General features: G+C 40.4%; 1 protein-coding gene across 7 annotated transcripts in view; it reads right to left on the bottom strand.

Annotated features, from left to right (window-relative positions):
• Positions 1-14,843: 14,843 nt before the first annotated feature.
• Positions 14,844-20,332, bottom strand: part of LOC116043209 (nck-associated protein 5-like) — a 100,566-nt gene continuing 95,077 nt past the window's right edge. For 3 of the 7 annotated variants that reach the window (XM_036004038.1, XM_036004039.1, XM_031289776.2), the window contains one exon: positions 19,095-19,786. In XM_036004038.1, coding sequence (XP_035859931.1) covers positions 19,662-19,786 — 125 coding nt within the window. In that variant the 3' untranslated portion in view covers positions 19,095-19,661. Of the gene's footprint in view, positions 15,959-19,094; positions 19,787-20,332 lie in introns of those variants that run through there. The other 4 variants (XM_031289774.2, XM_031289777.2, XM_036004040.1 and 1 more) reach the window with 3 other exon arrangements.

Below are 20,332 nucleotides of genomic sequence, written 5' to 3' on the forward strand. Positions count from 1 at the left end.
AACTATCATGTTTTCCCCAAATGATGTACACATTATTAGGCATTCTATTATCTCAAATGGCTTGAGCAAATAGTTCATATAGTTGTTGAATGGAGCACGCCCCCCCGACCCCCCTAGGTTTGGGCTGAGCCCTCAATCTTTACGTCTGGCTCCGACTCTGTTAGAGATGCTCCCAAAGTTTACGTAACAACACAGAGTGTAGACTTCAAACCATTACAATATTAATGAATGATGATATTATGACATGAAGTGAAGATCAGAACAATGATGGTGTATGTTTATGTGACATACTGTATAAATCTATAGGACCACCACACACAATATAACTTGTATTTGACCTGATAAACCCCAATCAAGCAGCACACCAAAACAACCCTAAAGGATAAGACTGCTGTGTGTTTATGTTTTACTTCAACCAATCCCCAGGACATATCCATTGTTGGTTTGGGCTTCTTTATGGGATTTGTTGACACTAAGAAAAGGATATAACATTACCAACCTCATCCTTTAAATCCAGCTCAGTATCCTTTAGAATTCCCTCCATATTAGATGAGTCTGCCTCTCACTGATTTAGATTCAGTGCCAAAGCAGGAAGTAGTGTGCTGTTCATGTAGCAGGGCTCCCTGAAGTCAGCGTGTGGAGGAATAGGTGGTGGATGGGCGTGTAGTTAGTTAGATTTTAAAGCAGGAGACTGTTGGTTACATCCTGTCACTGACCTGCAATTAAAGTTCGCCTTTTTATTAACCGTATCCAACTTTAACACTTTTTAAAGGTCCCATGACATGGTGCTCTTTGGATGCTTTTATGTAGGCCTTAGTGGTCCTCTAATACTGTATCTGAAGTCTCTTTTATATAGACCTTAGTGGTCCCCTAATACTGTATCTGAAGTCTCTTTTATATAGACCTTAGTGGTCCCCTAATACTGTATCTGAAGTCTCTTTTATATAGACCTTAGTGGTCCCCTAATACTGTATCTGAAGTCTCTTTTATATAGGCCTTAGTGGTCCTCTAATACTGTATCTGAAGTCTCTTTTATATAGACCTTAGTGGTCCCCTAATACTGTATCTGATGTCTCTTTTATATAGACCTTAGTGGTCCTCTAATACTGTATCTGAAGTCTCTTTTATATAGACCTTAGTGGTCCCCTAATACTGTATCTGAAGTCTCTTTTATATAGGCCTTAGTGGTCCCCTAATACTGTATCTGAAGTCTCTTTTATATAGACCTTAGTGGTCCCCTAATACTGTATCTGAAGTCTCTTTTATATAGGCCTTAGTGGTCTCCTAATACTGTATCTGAAGTCTCTTTTATATAGGCCTTAGTGGTCCTCTAATACTGTATCTGAAGTCTCTTTTATATAGACCTTAGTGGTCCTCTAATACTGTATCTGAAGTCTCTTTTATATAGACCTTAGTGGTCCTCTAATACTGTATCTGAAGTCTCTTTTATATAGACCTTAGTGGTCCCCTAATACTGTATCTGAAGTCTCTTTTATATAGGCCTTAGTGGTCCCCTAATACTGTATCTGAAGTCTCTTTCCTGAAATTCAGCCTTGGTGCAGAATTACAGCCACTAGAGCCAGTCCCACAATGAGCTTTCCTTAGGATGTGCCATTTCTGTGTCTGTAGCTTTAAATGCTATTGAGGAGGAGAGGGGGGGGGGCAAGTGGGGGTGTGGCCTTGACCAACTGCCACTTTGCTCGTTTGAAAGCCATGATGTCTCTCTCTTTCTCATGGGCCGGCCAAATTCTCTGGGCAGGCAAAGCAGAGAAAGGGGAGGTAACCTTTCCCCTTATGATGTCATAAAGGGAAGATTCCAGATCGGCCCATCTGAGCTTTCATTTTCTCAAAGTCAGAGCAGGATACCCAGGGCTCGGTTTACACCTATCACCATTTCTAGCCACTGGGGGAGGCAGGCTGGGGGAACGCATATTAATGTTAAAAAACCTCATAAAGTGAAATTTTCATGCCATGGGACCATTAATATATTGTTTGAAATGGTATTTACACCCCGACAGAAATAAATAACTTATGGGCTCCGAAAAAGGAGCGAAAAAGATCCGTTATCTGTAGCTGCTGCTGAAATCCTGTCAAAAAAAACAAAACGCCCACCAATCACTGCCTCACGGTCTGCTTGGAAAGAACCAATGAGATGCCTCCTTGCCCCGCTGCTCCTACTCTACCCCTCCTGTGAAGGAGCCTGAGCTCAATGTGCTCAATGTACGTCGTCGCCACATTGCTAACAGTAGTCATGTTAGTTTTAAACATACAGTTATGCGTCACGTGCGTGACCAGAAGTGAAGTAAGGTCTAATTTGAACCCAAACCACAATCTTTTTCTAAACTTACTAAGTAGTTTTTGTGCCTAAACCAACCCGTTCTCACTCCGAACTCGTAAAATACGGACGTTTGGGCAGCGGCTGTCAGCGTCAAAAGTGATGCCCTTCGGTGTGTTTGTAGAACGCACCAGGGAGAGCAGCAGCTACACGGGGTTTGAAGATGACGTGTGACATGTTTAAAACCACGACTGCTACATTCTGTGTTTATGTAGATATGAGGTCAGGTTTCCTGACACCACTATGGGTGCTGATTTATGAAATGCTCTTGTGGGCCATATTAGAGGGTAGGAACAAATGACCTATATCGTCTTATGGTTTGGCGGACTTGTTGCACAGCTGCCATGGTCTGTATATTCCAGCTTTGTGTCTTTTGTGTCGCCCCTTTTAAACATCACTGGCTCCAAAAAGACTTAGATAGAGATACATCTGTGCATCCTCGGTCGCAGCTCCTCCCGCAAGCCTCTCTCCTCGCTCCTCTCTCCTCGAAGAGCATTTTAGGAATTGTGACGTCCTTCTAGATGACACGCTGAGATGGATTTCTGGGTCTCAGGCAGGAGAGAGGAGATGAGGAGACAAAAAAAAAAAAGAAATGAGAAGAGCCTTGACTGTGACAGAGAGACAAAGTATGAGACATTTTGTCCATGAAAGGCAATACATCTTAACTGCATGACGTGCGTGCAAGGACCTTTCAGACAAATCATCCATAGTTTCCTGATTGGACAAAAGTTTTCTGTTAACATGACATAGGTTTGATAGTCCTGATGTCTTAATGGCAATAAACAGTTTCATCGCGGGACCTCTTAACAGCTACTTTTCATGAAAACATCATAAACCAAGACTTAAAATAACATGCGCCTGAGGAAAATATTGCAGGCAGTGAAATGCCTCATAAGTCAGAGGTAAACAGAGAGCTCTCGGGTTCAGCACAGCACAAAAGGCTCGACGATAAGGCTGTGTGAAGTGAGGCACTTTTCAAAAACTAATAACACTGTCTTCAACCCTGGGGGGGGGGGGGGGAACGGTTGGATACTCTTTCACAAATTCAAAAGATGGATTAGTCTCTTCAGTGCTGTACAGCGTGGACTAATATTTCATACAGGGCTGAAACCTTCACGACTGTCATCCTCAGCGCTGAGCCCGACACCATGCAGTATCAACCTGTTCTTTCCAGACCACAAACTCATTTATACTGTGTATGCCTTTACCACACCTCCGGGCACACTGCTGCATAAAGAGTCAGAGGATGTCAAAACGAACCCAGATGAGGGCAAACTTATGAACTGCAGCAAAGGAGGGGGCACGTTATGCTTTGTCATTGTTAAAGGGGTGATAGAATGATTATATAGGGTATTTCACACTGTTCCTTAAGGTCTCCTAATAGGGTATGTAACATTGGTTGGGCTGAAAATGGCCCGGGTGCTGTTCTGTGGGCCCTAATGCAACCCTGTGAAATAGACCTGAATGAAATGACAGGTTTTCTACCTTATATGGTATGCTCATGAATATTTACAGTGAGGAAAATAAGTATTTGAACACCCTGCTATTTTGCAAGTTCTCCCACTTAGAAATCATGGAGGGGTCTGAAATTGTCATCGTAGGTGCATGTTCACTGTGAGAGACATAATCTAAAAAAAAAAATCCAGAAATCACAATATATGATTTTTTAACTATTTATTTGTATGATACAGCAAATAAGTATTTTTTTCTTTAGCTGCATAAAGACACCTGTCCACCCCATACAATCAGTAAGAATCCAACTACTAACATGGCCAAGACCAAAGAGCTGTCCAAAGACACTAGAGACAAAATTGTACACCTCCACAAGGCTGGAAAGGGCTACGGGGAAATTGCCAAGCAGCTTGGTGAAAAAAGGTCCACTGTTGGAGCAATCATTAGAAAATGGAAGAAGCTAAACATGACTGTCAATCTCCCTCGGACTGGGGCTCCATGCAAGATCTCACCTCGTGGGGTCTCAGTGATCCTAAGAAAGGTGAGAAATCAGCCCAGAACTACACGGGAGGAGCTGGTCAATGACCTGAAAAGAGCTGGGACCACCGTTTCCAAGGTTACTGTTGGTAATACACTAAGACGTCATGGTTTGAAATCATGCATGGCACGGAAGGTTCCCCTGCTTAAACCAGCACATGTCAAGGCCCGTCTTAAGTTTGCCAATGACCATTTGGATGATCCAGAGGAGTCATGGGAGAAAGTCATGTGTTCAGATGAGACCAAAATAGAACTTTTTGGTCATAATTCCACTAACCGTGTTTGGAGGAAGAAGAATGATGAGTACCATCCCAAGAACACCATCCCTACTGTGAAGCATGGGGGTGGTAGCATCATGCTTTGGGGGTGTTTTTCTGCACATGGGACAGGGCGACTGCACTGTATTAAGGAGAGGATGACCGGGGCCATGTATTGCGAGATTTTGGGGAACAACCTCCTTCCCTCAGTTAGAGCATTGAAGATGGGTCGAGGCTGGGTCTTCCAACATGACAATGACCCGAAGCACACAGCCAGGAGAACCAAGGAGTGGCTCTGTAAGAAGCATATCAAGGTTCTGGCGTGGCCTAGCCAGTCTCCAGACCTAAACCCAATAGAGAATCTTTGGAGGGAGCTCAAACTCCGTGTTTCTCAGCGACAGCCCAGAAACCTGACTGATCTAGAGAAGATCTGTGTGGAGGAGTGGGCCAAAATCCCTCCTGCAGTGTGTGCAAACCTGGTGAAAAACTACAGGAAACGTTTGACCTCTGTAATTGCAAACAAAGGCTACTGTACCAAATATTAACATTGATTTTCTCAGGTGTTCAAATACTTATTTGCAGCTGTATCATACAAATAAATAGTTAAAAAATCATATATTGTGATTTCTGGATTTTTTTTTTTATGTCTCTCACAGTGGACATGCACCTATGATGACAATTTCAGACCCCTCCATGATTTCTAAGTGGGAGAACTTGCAAAATAGCAGGGTGTTCAAATACTTATTTTCCTAGATGAGCTGCGCGCTGATTGGTTGGTTCACACACACACACACACACACACACACACACACACACACACACACACACACATCCTCCGCTCTGTGCACACCGCGTCTCCATGGCCCTCCCGCCACCACATACACACACACACACACACACACACACACACACACACCCTCCTCTCTGTGCACACCGCGTCTCTATCAATTTTCGTAAAACGGCCCAGATTTGAGCTCTACATAGTTGAGTTCTCGCTTTAAAAAAGTCTCAGAAGTGAATTTAGTGATGGAATAGCCAACAGGTTCTCACACTCATCTCGTAAAATACGGACGCTTGGTCAGGTGCCTTTGTCGTTCTTATTGACGCTAAAAGTCTCCTTTAGCGCTATAAGTAAACGTGCTTGGTCGGGACTATTGCCGTCCCTTTTGACGCAGCTATGTTAAGGAAAAGGTCGTGGGTGGGCTTATGGTTCCGTGACACGCGGGAAGAACGGGATGGTTGGGTTTAGGAAAGGGTCGTGGGTGGGCGTACGGTTCTGTGACACGCGGGAGGAAAATAAAAAGCAACTATAGCAAGCGTGACAAGCGGGATGCGAACCCCGCTCTCCTGGGTGAAAGTCCTGTGTTTGTTTGACCCATCCACCACCCCAACCAACCGCCATACGCGGAAATTCGCCCTTACATACTACTCGCTAAATCCTATCTAACTGCTGCTCTCCCCAGTGCGTTACACAAACACGCTGAAAGACGCCTTTTTCGTCACATCAGACGCTGACAGCCACTGTCCAAACGTCCTTATTTTACGAGTTCGGAATGAGAACGGGTTGGAATAGCAGACGAACAATGTATACAATTTTGGAGATCTGTGCAACCTAGATTCAGAAGACTTTGAGGTTCTATGTATGTCCTATTTTACCCACCAAACTGTTGTAATTCAGCTATGACAAGGTAAACTCGGTTTTGCATTCTATCACCCCTTTAAAGCTACATTGTGTAAGAATTTCTCCCATCTAGTGGTAAAATTGTATATGACAACCAACTGAATATTACTTTCTAGCCCTTCCTTCTACGTTGGCCGAACCCAAAAATAGCTCTTAGTATCTCCATCGATTACACGCAGCTGTTCTAGCCACTCCAATATTAACTTTGGTCTTGTTGCTATGCCTGTCGCGTTGTCGTTTTAATTCTCTTTTTCGCTTCCCTGGCGAGTAATCTCCCCCTGGCATTTGTCACGGTGCCAATAGGTGTAAGAGGGCGAAATGCGGAGGTATGTCCCTCTTTGGCTAATGTATTTAAAGATGGAGGCGCTACATGGCTGCCGACATTCGAGCGAGTCGCTCGTATGTATTCTGAATGATTCTGAATGTCAGATTCTACGCTTACGAGAATACTTTGATTAGTTGGTGGAAGTAATTACACATGAATGAGCACATATTTGTGAAAGAACAAAGGGATTTTTGCGAAGAATCAACTCAAAAAATTACACAATGTAGGTTTAAGCAGTCCCAAGAGGAGCAGATTTGAGTCTGTTTCAATCCTCTGCAGAAACTCCCAACAGTTTCATTGCCAGTTGTCATGATCAGCCTGTTTAAATGAGTGGATCTAACATTATGTTAGCGCACAACGCATTCTCATGAATCATATCCCACAAAATGACAGCGACCGGTAACCCTAACCCTAACCCTAACCCTAACCCTTAGCAGTCTTAACAGTTAAATGTGGCTAGGAAAGGTGACTGTGAACCAGATACAGAGCACCGTGAGGTTCAGAGGCTGTTGCAGTTGAGTTTAGCCGACAAAAGGTGACCGTCATGCGGCAATGACAGTTAAGTTTAGGCACCAAAACGACTAGTTAAGATAAGAAAAAAAGTTTGTAGTTTGGATTAAAACACCATTCCCCTTAAGTAGCACTACTTTATTTTTCTGTGGCAGTAGTTTTGCTTTATGTATGAATTTTTTAGCTCTAGTTGGACAATTTATGGGTTACACTATTGTGTTGTGGCTGCTGCAACCTGTTTTCTTTATTCTTTATTTTGTGCAAAGTAGAGTATGTTGTGTGTGGACATTGGACCGGAAGCTGTGGATGAAATTACTTTTGTATTGGTGTCATGTAATTCTGTGCAGGATGGGCCACTTAGTGTCATGACACGTTAATAAAATATCATTCATTCATTCATTCATTCACTAGGATTAGGGGTTAGTGGTTTCCTGAGTGAAATAAATTGTGTTTTCCCCTTCACTTCTTCTGGGAAATGAACTCTGCTCCCCGGCTTGAAAGCCCCGTGTTTTAGTACCCAAACATCCACCCCAACCTCCTCCCTACACGGACCTGAGCGGTCTTATAAAGCAGGAGTCAATATGGCGCTGACAGTAATAAATACATGGAATACATATGAATTACAGTGCATGACTTTTCGTAGCTACATGTACGAATGGTGAGAACAGCCTGCAGCGCTGCATTAGGGGCTGTGGAGAAGTTGACCGTGATTTCATCAGCTTAATTGGAACTTACTTGGATAATTACACTTAAGACACACCTCATGTTATGAATCCCTACTTTGATCATACTTTAAATTAGCTAACGGTAATTCACGTTCAATTTGAGGCAATTAGAAGATTTACAACATCCAACAGGACACTTTTTACTCTGAAATGAGATGCCCAGAAAGACAATTATAGTGAACCCTAGCTGGTATGAAAGTAAAAGACATAATGGGCAGCTATTGCAGCTGTCAGATTACGGAGAGAAATGTTCCAACTGACTGGTTCAAATTTATAATATAAGTGTTTTTTTGTTTCATGCATTAGAATGACACACATTCTTATTCAGGCCTCAGCAGTGAGAGCAACACTGCATTTAGGAGAGTTTAGCTAAATGTGCACCAGCTGTATTTTCTCTCTATGTCAGCTTCTGAGTAAGAGTGTCATAACATGAGTGATGGCACACTGGGAGGCATTATGCACAGAGCCTTTTAACAGCAACACTAATCAAGTATGACTGACCATCAGATTAGAAGAAAGGCCTACCTGCATACACAATGTGTCCAACATCCTAAAAGTGGAAGTAAGCTTTTTGAACAAAATGTCCAAAGTGAACTCAATTTCTAAGTGAAATATGAGACTTTTTTGTCTTTGGAAAAGGATCATAATGCGTGCTTTGTTATTGAATTAGTGTCTATAAATCCAAAGGAAGTCATTATGGTAAAAGACAGTAAGACTCCAGGTCTGAAAGCATTTACTCTGACAGCTCAAACTGCACAAGGGTACAGGAACCTTGATACTTGGACAGAGGCTGTTTGCCTCACCTCACTTGCTGTTAGGACAATATTTAACCCTTGTGTTGTCTCCCCGTCCACCATGAACCTGTTGTTCATGGTGGACATGGTGACGCTTTTTTTTAAAATTCATGTTCAATCAAGCTAATTTAAATGACATTATACTTAATTTTTGGGTTTAAAAAAAGCTAAAAATATGAATTATTTTGATTAATAGTTAAGATCAGAGGATGTTCAGTGAGTCACAGACTGGATACTGTTTTAAAACCATTTTATTTTTCAAATGCTATAAAATTGAATAAAACACCCAAAATTCAATGGAAGTAATCATTAATATTACATGCAAAGAATGTTGTATGGGTTCCATTACAACTTACATGCATGCATCCACGTTATTTCTGGACAGTTTGGTTGAAAGACCCCCATATTTCTGATATAAAAAAAAATTTGAAAACGGGTCAAATTTGACCCGAGGACAACGCAAGGGTTAAAAGTGTCTCTGTTGTCATCAAGGTCAAGAGCCTGATTTCCACTGGGGATGGGGGGGGGGACATTTCCAAAATCCTATTTCCGGTAGTTCCGGTTGATTTTTGTTACTTAATAACATCTCTGAACATTGTTCTCTGACTGTTCAGCCACCATGGTCCAGATGGGAGAAGATCTGAGTTGATGAAAATGTTGATAAGCAATGATTTGCCCTGGCTCATTGATGGAACGTGTTGGCGACTGAAGTGAAGACCTGCAGACACTAATCTTTATTTTATAGAGGATTACTGAATTTGCTCAGCGAGTCACTCTGGCATTCAGTAATGATGCTCATTAACTATGGCCTTGTAGCCGAGCTGCACCAATCACATCGGTGCTCTGGATACGTCACCCCATGTATTGTTGTGATTGGTGGTAGTGTTATCCAACTGCGTGCAGTGAGATTTTCAAATGCATGCTTGGTGCTGCCCCTCGAGTTGGGCCATTTTCATTACTCATTGCCAAACCCTTAATCTTTTGGATTTGGGTCTGGATTTCCAGGCTAAGAAATAACACCAATCAAAGATAAAGCAGTCAAGCAAAGTCCTCTTTTTCTGCTTTCCCACCAAATTAGTTCTGGTTCTTCCCCCGTTTTTTTTCTTCAGGATTATTGGAACCTTGGTGCTATCTAGCAAACCAGCCCTCATTTTCATTTGTGTTTGTTTTTTCACTTTAGTTTTCAACTGACAACACTGATTGGCAGCTCAGCAGGAGTTTGCTTCCAGTTTTAGAAACCCTGGTCCAGTGCCCATGCATGTTCGTTGGTATTCCGCAAATTGTTAACTGTGAATTTAATTAAAAAAACAACACTTGTTGTCACAAAGTTTGAAAAGTAAGTTGGACCCACTGCTCTGGCGCCTTCATCTTTCATACTGGCAAGCACAGAAAATGGGCTGGAGTCTGAAGTGGACTCTCGAGCTGGGAGGAAACTCAAGCCAGGTTCTCCCCTGTTAGCATAAAATCACATTGGAGCTTTTTATAGCCACATGAATTCAGTAGGGCTGTCATTGATTAAAATATTTGATTGCATGATTGTCAATGTTAACTCACAATTATTCACCAATTAAAGGTGCTGTAGGTAGGATTGTGAAGATCCAGGACTTAGCCAAAAAATTTGAACATCGACAACTTCTGAGTCCCCCCCCCCCCCCCTTTCAACGGTCTCCTAAGCCCCTCCCACATGGTTGGAGAGAACCATCTGGAAGGGCTTTGAAACTCAACTTTCCATTTAAAAGAGCCTTTTCTTTATCCATTTCTGCACAAGGAGCTTAGTTTCTGCTAGCTATCCACAGCGTTACTGCTGCATCGCTTCCTGATTTCCCAAACTACGGAGCGGCCCGAGGCCCAAATCTCAGAACGTGCATGTGTTCATTGCGTGTCAAAAAATGAGTGCCGTTGAAAGGAATGTGCGTTAGAATTCAGTCAAAAAGAACAAACCACAAGGCAGCATCCTTAATGTTGTATAAGTATTGAAATAGTTTATTTTTACTTTGTTTTTTTTACATAAAACAAAGAATATACAATTTGTACTGCTAAGGTGACTGTCACACGATAACATCAGTTATTATTGGGTTCTGAAAAAAAAAACATTTAGAGGGAAAATTACTGTAATAGTGAGTAACAATATGTGCAATAAATGGTAAATTACACTCATTAGTGCGGAGTACAAATACAGGGCATTGGAGTAAATGTTAGAAAAATACAATACTCTTGTAAGCGTGAGGCTCTTCATTATGTGAGCCATTTTAAAAACACAGACGCCATGCTCCATCTACCCGTATCAGTACAGCAAATCTGTTCCCTGATCCATTAACACCTCGCCTCACCTGTGCATGCTACATATTTCATTTATTTAACCTGTGTGTTGCTATTGGCATGAACACCACTTTAAGTTTACAAATATTACCTTCAACAGATACATGTAGCAAGTGAGTAAAGATGTAGTAAGTAAAGAGGAGGTAAATACAGTAAGATGACTTATGATATTGTGCAACATTACAGTGCTCCAGAGTTCTACGTCACGTGAAAGTGTAAACTAGTGTTTCAAAAGAATATGGCTATAGTCACCATGAAAAGTGTGATATGTAGATTCAGTTGCATTCATTTCCTGTATATGTGATTAGCTCAAAGCAGTGTTTGCAGTGTCCGAAATTAACCTTCTGACCCACCGGCCAAGTTGGCAGGGTAATGTTAGATTTAAAAAAAATCCGTTGACCAAGCTTCTTCTTCACTCCTTTTACCATTTTTTTTGTAACCCTCCGTTTTCATCGTGCTTTCTTTTGGAAGGCTGGCTGACTCCTGCCAAAAGTAGCCACATACTGGCTAATTAATAGTGCGTTCCATTTATTTCGGAAGTCGGAAGCCGGAGCTACAGTACAACAAGTCAGAATAACCTTTCACAGTGGGGTTTGCTCTAGCCAGGTTAGCCATTGTTAGCAATACCAGTTGAGTTTGTGCATACAAACTTCCTAACAACATGTCCACAGATAAAAGATGGTGGACAGTACCGTGTGTACGACCGGTTTAATTTGACAACAATAAGACAGGAGTGCTAATAAATTGTATATTACTACAGCTTCACTGCTGTTGATGCACGGAGCAGCCACCTTGGATTTTGAGGTCAGCTTTGGTCGGGGTAGTGTAAGGTTCTTTGACTTTCCCGAGTCGGAAATCCCTCTGAGATTTACTCGCCAAACTAACATTTTGTTCCTGCATTTGGCACGTGACTGGTGTTCATTTCGGACCCTGGTTCTGGCGATACACATTTTGGAAAATATCTACACATGAAGGCAGGAAGCTGACAAAGGTGTGAGGGGGGGGAACGTCGAAAAGCAGCAAAAACTGTCAAATATGTCGGGATGCATTCAAAACACCAAAACATTACTATAAAGGATACGGCATACATAAATAGAGAGAGAAACTGGTGAGATATTATACAGTTAAATGTACAGACAAAAACTGACAAGAGGAAAATACTGAGTTCAGGTAATATCCTTAAACCATTACAGTGAAATGTGGTGTTCACTGGCTGCAATGAAATGGTTGGGACAGTGAGGTTTAGTTATTAAATCCACAGCATCTATCAGAGACAATAAATGGTATTTTCCCTGAGCTAGCACAACTACGTCCACAATGTGCCTACTAGGTGCTTTATAACTACGATTACATGCAAAACTCACTGCTTTGTCTTGATGTCATAACTGTGGAAACATGTAAAAAATACAGAATGTAGTTCACATGTGAAGAGTTTCATTACAAGGTGTGATGTGCACTGTGTCACTTTTCCAAAATCATTTCACACTCACTGTGGATGATATTTTAAAAGACCTTTGCTGAAGCAATGACATATTTTCTGACATACATCATAGATACTGAGCAGTGCACATCAAGTTTCACACATCAGTATTTTTCACCTCTTGTGATGAAACTCTTCATATATTGAATATCAGATTCATGTGTCTGCGGTTAGAATAAGCCAGAAGGTGGTTGCATGCAAGATGATATTAACATTGTGACAATAAAAAAACTTTCCAACAAGATAGTGCACACTTTAAAGAATCACATTACTCAGTCAGGTATAGAGCTCATGAATGGCAATCAGTAGTTAGTGCTGTACATAAAATGCCTTCAGGACGGAAGTCATAGTTTGTAATCTTGAGTTTATAAGGTTCCATCTGAAAATAAATTACTGACATATGTTTTGCTTAGATATGTATTTGATCTAAAGTAGAATTAGATCTTCACATAAACATTTACTAACATGGACATACATGGCCGGAAAATGCAAATGAATGTGGCTAAATAATCTTTGTTCAGCAGGATTTTAGTGGAGACTTTAATTTGCAACATTAATCTCCAAAAGTGACCATAGCTGGTGCCATAATGGAGGTCTGGTGGTCAATCAGTTGTGCTTGTAACAAGTTAGTTAAATGTTCAAACCTGCATTGATCAATATTCTTGAAAATATAATGGAATCAAGTTACGCTTTCTTCTGGCTCATTGTTTTGGTTGTAATGCCGTACGCTAACTGCTAACTGCTAACTGCTAACTGCCCGCGCCAAATGACAACGCTACTAAGTGGCTGGTTCATGTTAACAAACAAACAGCTAGCAAGCTAAAGACGCAAAACCGTTTCTTAAGAGTAAAAAGAGAATATTGTACTTTAGGGTGACCAGACATCCCGGTTTGACCGGGACAGTCCCGATTCTGAGTTGCGTGTCCCGAGTCCTGACAAAAGCCTGTTGGGACGCTAAAATGTCCCGGTTTACACCAACCACTATGAAATTGTCCCGGTTGTCAGCGATTACATAGCCAACGTGGTCTTATTATAGCCCAATCATTAATTAAAGACTAATAAAGCATCCAGCGTATGATTTTAACAATGTGTGTGTATGTGTGTGTGTCAGTCAATCGTAGCGCTCTGCGTCTGCATAATCTGTGCAGCCAGCGTTACAATGTATATTTGTAAACATTGTCGCAATGCCTCTTCTTATCTGTCTCGTTTTAACCAGTACCTCCATGTAGGTCGCCTTTGTCAGTTCGCCATGTGTCTACCGGGCACAAATGCTCCCACTGAGCGGATCTTTTCACTCATGAACAACACATGGACTGATGAGAGGAACCGTATGACCATTCCCACCTTAAAGACGCTACTCGTCACATGGGCCAATTTTGCTGACACCTGTGTGCAATTTCACAGTAGGCTTTCAGCCAACAAATTGATTCTTGAGCAAATTCACTCCTCTAACAAATACTGTATACGGAATGAATGTTTCCAATGGGGAAGCATCTGCTCCATCAAATGAGATTACATTTGTGTGTGTGTGTGTGTGTGTGTGTGTGTGTTGTTGGTTTGAATAACACTGGTAACATTTTACGGTAAGGGTACATGAATTATCATGAATTCATGCATGAATTAATTGATGTAGGCCTATGTATTATTATGCATTATGTAATTAATGATTTATGTGTTACTGCATTCCTTAATATCCCATGAATCATCAGGAATTGACGTGTTCATAGTCTGTCATTCGTGACCTCATACATATATATATGAACAACACAACTAAAGCATTAGGTATGTGGGCACATCGTTATGAATTATTAAGCATGATCATGATTGTTTATTTTTCTGCAAAAAAAATGATTTGAACACAACTTGAGCATAATGATGTACCCACCTTACCTAATGCTTTAGTTGATGTGTTGTTCATGCATGAGGTCATGAATGAGAGGCTATGAACTCATGTCAATTCCTGATGATTCATAAGATATAAAGGAATAAAGTAATGCACAAATCATGAATTAATTCATGCATGAATTCATAATTCACGTACCCTTACCGTAAAGTGCTACCATAACTTTAGTTCAAGCCTGTGGCAGCAGTTCCAAATAATTCGTTTAGTGCCATGCAATGAAAAATATCTTTTCACAAAGTTTTTCACAAGTTCAGTGGGTGCATTTTCCAAAAGAATGCTTTAATTCTGAAAAATAAAGTTGGTTCCACACGAAACTCACTCAATGTCTTTTAATATTATTTCTTAGATATGTAGGCTACATACCAAGGAAATTCATGAATATTAACTAAAATACCCCATTATGTTGTGAGCAGTAGGTCTATGTTTGCTGTTGGCAAAATTGTGTCTAATCTGTCAGTGTCTATGTCTGACCTGGGCTGGCACATGTTCACGTTAAAAAGCGTGTGCGTGCACGAGCACTACGGTCACGCGCAAAGTGTCCCGGTTTTAGTCCCGGGAAATCTGGTCACCCTATTGTACTTTAAATATTAGATTTCTAAAGTTGCCAGAGACAATCAAATGGGATGCTAATGTTGCTCTGTGTCTGCTGGATATGAAACTAGGGCGTTGTTTGCTAACACGTTCCTAAGGCGATGTTGGGGCTTTTGCTGCCTTTAAATGTGGTCGGGTTTACCAACCGAAGAGTCTGTGGGATTCACAACCTTGTACAGCAGGTGGAAATTTTCTGAAACCTTCAAGTTCATGAGTTATGACATGTTTACTGATGTTTTCAGAAATACCAGAGGTCATGGAAGTTTATTTTTCGGTGAATGGTAAGTTCATATATTTCATTTTAGTTGTATAGTTTTTTTTTCGTAATTTTATAAAAGGTCTGAGGAAAAAAATGATATTCCCAGTGGCCAGTTACCAGCTGGCTAGCTTGCTAAATTGTTAGCCTTAGTTAGAGCCTTTTGGCGTCCATGTTGCCGTTGCCTTGCAGCGGTGATCTCACGACTTAACCACGTGAACACCAAGCATATCGTTTATACAACTGAGCTTAGCTAGCTAACAAGCTTGGTTATGTCGTATCAAAATACAGCTGTTGGCCACCAACATTAGCTTAAAACTTTAATGCATGAGCTTGTGTGCAACTGACATAGTGACGATTAAAGGTAGCCATGGAAGTGCTACAGTAGCTAACCAGATATTACCAAATCAAAAAAATCTGCCACATTCATGTCTTTGTAAAATTGTTACTTCTGCGAGGAAAAAGAAAATGTTTTACTCCTGTGAGACAGCAGAGTTGTACATTTAGAAACTCAAGCAGCTGCTCACAGCTGATGCCAATATGCTGCAGACCTCCAAAATGGCTGCCAGAAGTTTCATTACTACACCTCAAAGGATACTCTGTATCTCAACACTACACTGAGCACAGGTGGAAGCCCACAATGCCAAGCTCACAGCTCTGAGCGTTTCATCCTGATACAGAGACACAGTGTCCAAACTGTGGGATTTAGGGATCCTCCATGTGTGTTAGAGCGACAAATCCAACTCATTGCTTGATTCCTTGCTTGAGGTTGACTCAGTCAGCTTCATAAACTCTGAAATGGAAGATGTAGAGCAAAGTGAGATCCTGAAGCACTGCAATATGAAGAAAAGTAACAAATACTGTTATGAATTGGTTTCGATATAATGCAATATCTATTTGTTTTCGGGTTAAATAACATATTGAAGAAGAAGAATATCTTTATTGCCATTGTAACAGATACAACGAAATTAAGTGCAGTCCTTGTCAAGTACCAAACACCTATGAGTTAAAATATGCCTAAATAAATACATAAATAAAGAATGCTACTACTGCATATATATTAATGCTAAAAACACATAGGAGACACACCCATACTTAAATTTTTTTTTAAACGTGGATGCCTGTATGGGTGTGTCTAAAAAAAATTTAAAATTCCACATAGCCCTATAGACATAGATCAGTGGTGGGAACTATACTTTAGCAGCATTGTTCAATGCACTTATGGCTGTTGGATAAAAGCTGTTTTGTAGTCTGTTTGTTCTTGTTTTCATGGACCTGTATCTCCTGCCTGACGGCAGTAGTTTGAACAGTGTGTGACTGTGGTGTGATGAGTCCTATAGGATGGTTTTAGCCTTTTTGAGGCAGCGGGAGCTGTGAAGTTCTTCCAGAGAGGAGATATTGGATATTGCAATACAATTCCTCCATATCTGTGCCTAGAACCTGCACATACATAACCCAATATTAATCAAAGAAAAGTCAGAAATTATTGCCGCTGACTTCAGAGCACCTACAGTTTATAGTGATTTCAATATTATTGTGTTGTTGGAAGTCAATAAAACATGTATCAGTTTCAGTCATACTGCACGAGCAACTGCGGTTTAAATGCAAATAGAATGAGACAACTTGTGACCTGATTGCATTGGGCAGAGATGATATTTGAAGAAACCTGCTGCACTGCACGTTGATGTGAGGTTGCATCACTTTCCCACCTTAGTCAGCTGCTTAACACCCGGTCTGATACATAGTATATAGATTGTAACTGTGGTGTGAATGTGATAGAATGTTGTACAGAGTATTAAACACTTGTATGAGTGTTTTTCTGAAAAAGAAATAGTTTTAATAAAATCATTAGACTCAAAGGCAACACAGAATCTTAATGTGCATTTTGTGTGTGTGATGGTGCCTCATGTGCCGCCTCAAACCTGGCATATTATATGATACACACACACACACACACACACACACACACACACACACACACACACACACACACACACATACATTGTAAATGCCAGCGTTAATGTACTGTAGTAAGATGCAAATTATGTTTGGGAAACTTGTATTAGTCTTGTGTTTAGTTGCCACCATTAAGCTTACTTTCTGCTCAGTGGGGATGGAAATGAGTTTAACAGGAAAGTGTAGCAATGTACTGTACAATGTGAAGTGAAATTGTTGCTTTATAGCTTCCAGCTACAGTGACAGTTTTGACAGTTTGAGTATGTCTGACAAAGCAACGGGGAGAAGATTCTAAATGTCTTTAAACATTTTTAAAATAAATCAAATAAAACAAAAAGGTGGAAATGCTCAACAACTTTTCAACTTTTTCAACCCTTCAGGGTGCAATAATAATAATAATAATAATAATAAATAGCTTTAAAAATCTACGGCCCATTATTCCAAAACTCCAATAGTCTGAAAAATGTCCAGTTGAACTGAAAGCCCATTAGTCCGCCAGCCCTTTATCCCGAAAACAAAAGCCTGTGCCTGAATCTAACCAGACCCTTACCCAGAGGTGTCAAAAGTATTCACATTCATTACTCAGGTAGAAGTATAGATACTAGGGTTTAAAAAGACTTCTGTAGAAGTTGAAGTATCAACTCAAGCTTTTTACTCAATTAAAAGTGTAAAAGTACTGGTTTCAAAACTATGTAAAGTATAAAAGTAAAAGTAATGTAATGGGAAAAAAATATGTATTTTTTTAATATTTCTTTTTCAAATTAGATAGCGAGTTTTGGAAACAATTAGCTCGTGGTACTTGGGTGCGCAGAGCTTGCAGCGCATTCGAAAGGAGTTGTTTTTGCATCCAACCATTTCGAAAAATTCTTCCAGGTATGGCCAGGGATGTAGAAGGGTTGGCTGGTTTTCCTGGCTACCAACCTGTTGGGATATTTTGCTCGAGTTCTCTTGAGTCTCTGCCATGGACATCTTCGTACTAGGCTACACACGTCTGCTATTTCCTCGCTGAGGAGCACGTGATGTATGTCATGTGCAGGTGCGATGGATCGCGTACAAACCAATAGGGTGTCGGAAAAATATGTTTATACTTCTCATCCAACCACAATCAAATTCACTCTATCCGGATGGCGCAATTTATCTGGATAGGTTTTTGTTTTTTTTGTGTTTTTTTGAACGATGACAAGCCAGAATGAAAACAAGCCGAACTGAAATAGGAGAAACAAGGCTATTTTTAAAATGTAAGGAGTAGAAAGTACAGATAATTGCATGAAAATGTAAGGAGTAGAAGTAAAAAGTCTGCTGTAAAATAATTACTCCAGTAAAGTATAGATACCCAAAATTTCTAATTAAGTAAGGTAACGTAAGGAAGTATTTGTACTTCGTTACTTGACACCTCTGGGCCCTTACCACAGCATTGTCACACCACAAAACATACATATATTTTAAGAAGCACATCAAAATACACTAAGGAGGGAAAAAGACGACGGAGGTGGCCTAATCGGAAGGCCAAACCAAATATAATGACATGTTTCATGTTCAAGTGCATCATTATTGGTTATCAGACATGATGATAATGTTGACTATATTACTGAGTTCTTCTGCTAAATATGGCATCATTTTTCACTCAGTAGATAAAGGCAGATGAGCATTATCTAGGAAACATCACGTTTATTCACTTTACATGGAGCTAAAATTAATACCGAATGATGTTAAATCATGTTTGCCGATTGAGTTAGTGTCTGTTCATGAGTCGTATAAAATCCTAAATGATTTTTTAGGAGTAGATGTTTAAATTTAGCAGTGCGTTACCGGAGGGTTTCCTCCAACAGTAGATAACAGTGGAAGACTTTATTTGCCACATCATGTGTCATTTGTAAATGTAAATTAACTTATTAAACAGACTTTTCACAATTCACTCAGTTCTTCTCATATAATTTGTCATGTTTCACGAAGCAGATAGAGTTGGCAGTTTCGCGTGCAGAGATGCCAACAAAATGTTCCAAAGTATGGCAACACTACACGCCTGTGATAAAAAAATAAATGCATTAAATGCGAAAGGATTGTTTCAAATGAAGTACTCTATTGGTATCGGTGTCACTTTAAGAGTACTGGTATTGGTACTGGTACTGTAATTTTTAGTTTTTAAACAATACCGTAGTTTTTGGAACAGTGGGCTTTCGTTTTCGGGATAACGGGCCGTCGGACCAATGGGCAGTCCCCAAAATTGTGACCCTGTTTTTAGTTCCCAAAAGTCTTTTGGAAAGTTGTCATGTGAATTTTCAATACAGTGTTCCTTTGTATTTTACAAGGCTGGAGGTCCCAGTTAATTATACAGAAGATTGTCTGTTTTAATGGAACAGGTCACTTTGACTTTCAGAGGTGATAACCGGAAAATAATTAGTAGTCTATTTTTATAATCCTATCAAGAACTGTGTAACACTGGATAATAAAGTCAGACAATAAAAATGAAAAAAACATGATAAGTGTGCACAGATTATAACTTGTTGTTTTTTTTGCCTGAAGTTTTACCCAAATGTGTCTTAAATAAAAATGCTCCATATTGTCTTACAGTTGGCAAGCTGAAGTCTCGTCTGTTCTTTCTGTTGGCTCGGAGTGGATCGTGTTTTCGATTTGATGTAGGTCAACTTCTTTGGTTCCATCCCACCTGGAAAAAGCACAGAATGAAACTCATTTCAGAGGTCTTCTCAGCAGTCAGACTTTATTCTCTCTCGTGTCGAGAAGAGGAGTCAAACGTGGAGTTAGGAGAACAGAGTGACACTGGCAGGCTGAATTCTTCAAAGAGAACAAGATTATCATTCCGAATTCAAAGAGGCAGGAGATCTGAGTGACACTAAATGGGCAGTAGCTGGAAAAGGTGGCCAATCTGTAATTCTGAGCTTAAAGTTACAACCATCTCACCAGACTGGAATAAATGAAGCTCGAGTTTAGTTCGCCAGACAGTTAAAGGGTAACTACCGTTTTTTTTTTCAACCTGGACCCTTTTGTGTCTAAGTGACTGATGGGAACAACAGTCTTTGACATTGATCCAGTATTAAGAGAGATCGCTGCAGTCGGCAGCGGCGAAACAAGCTACAATGTAAGTTAATGGGGCAATTGTCCAGCTTGTATTTACCTTCACAAAAGTGCTCGTTTTGCCGCTGACAGGCTCAGATTAATATTCATAGTGTCTGACAACATTATGGAAAGGATT

The sequence above is a fragment of the Sander lucioperca genome, chromosome 8 (assembly GCF_008315115.2).
Source record: "Sander lucioperca isolate FBNREF2018 chromosome 8, SLUC_FBN_1.2, whole genome shotgun sequence".
In the NCBI taxonomy this organism is placed as follows: Eukaryota; Metazoa; Chordata; class Actinopteri; order Perciformes; family Percidae; genus Sander; species Sander lucioperca.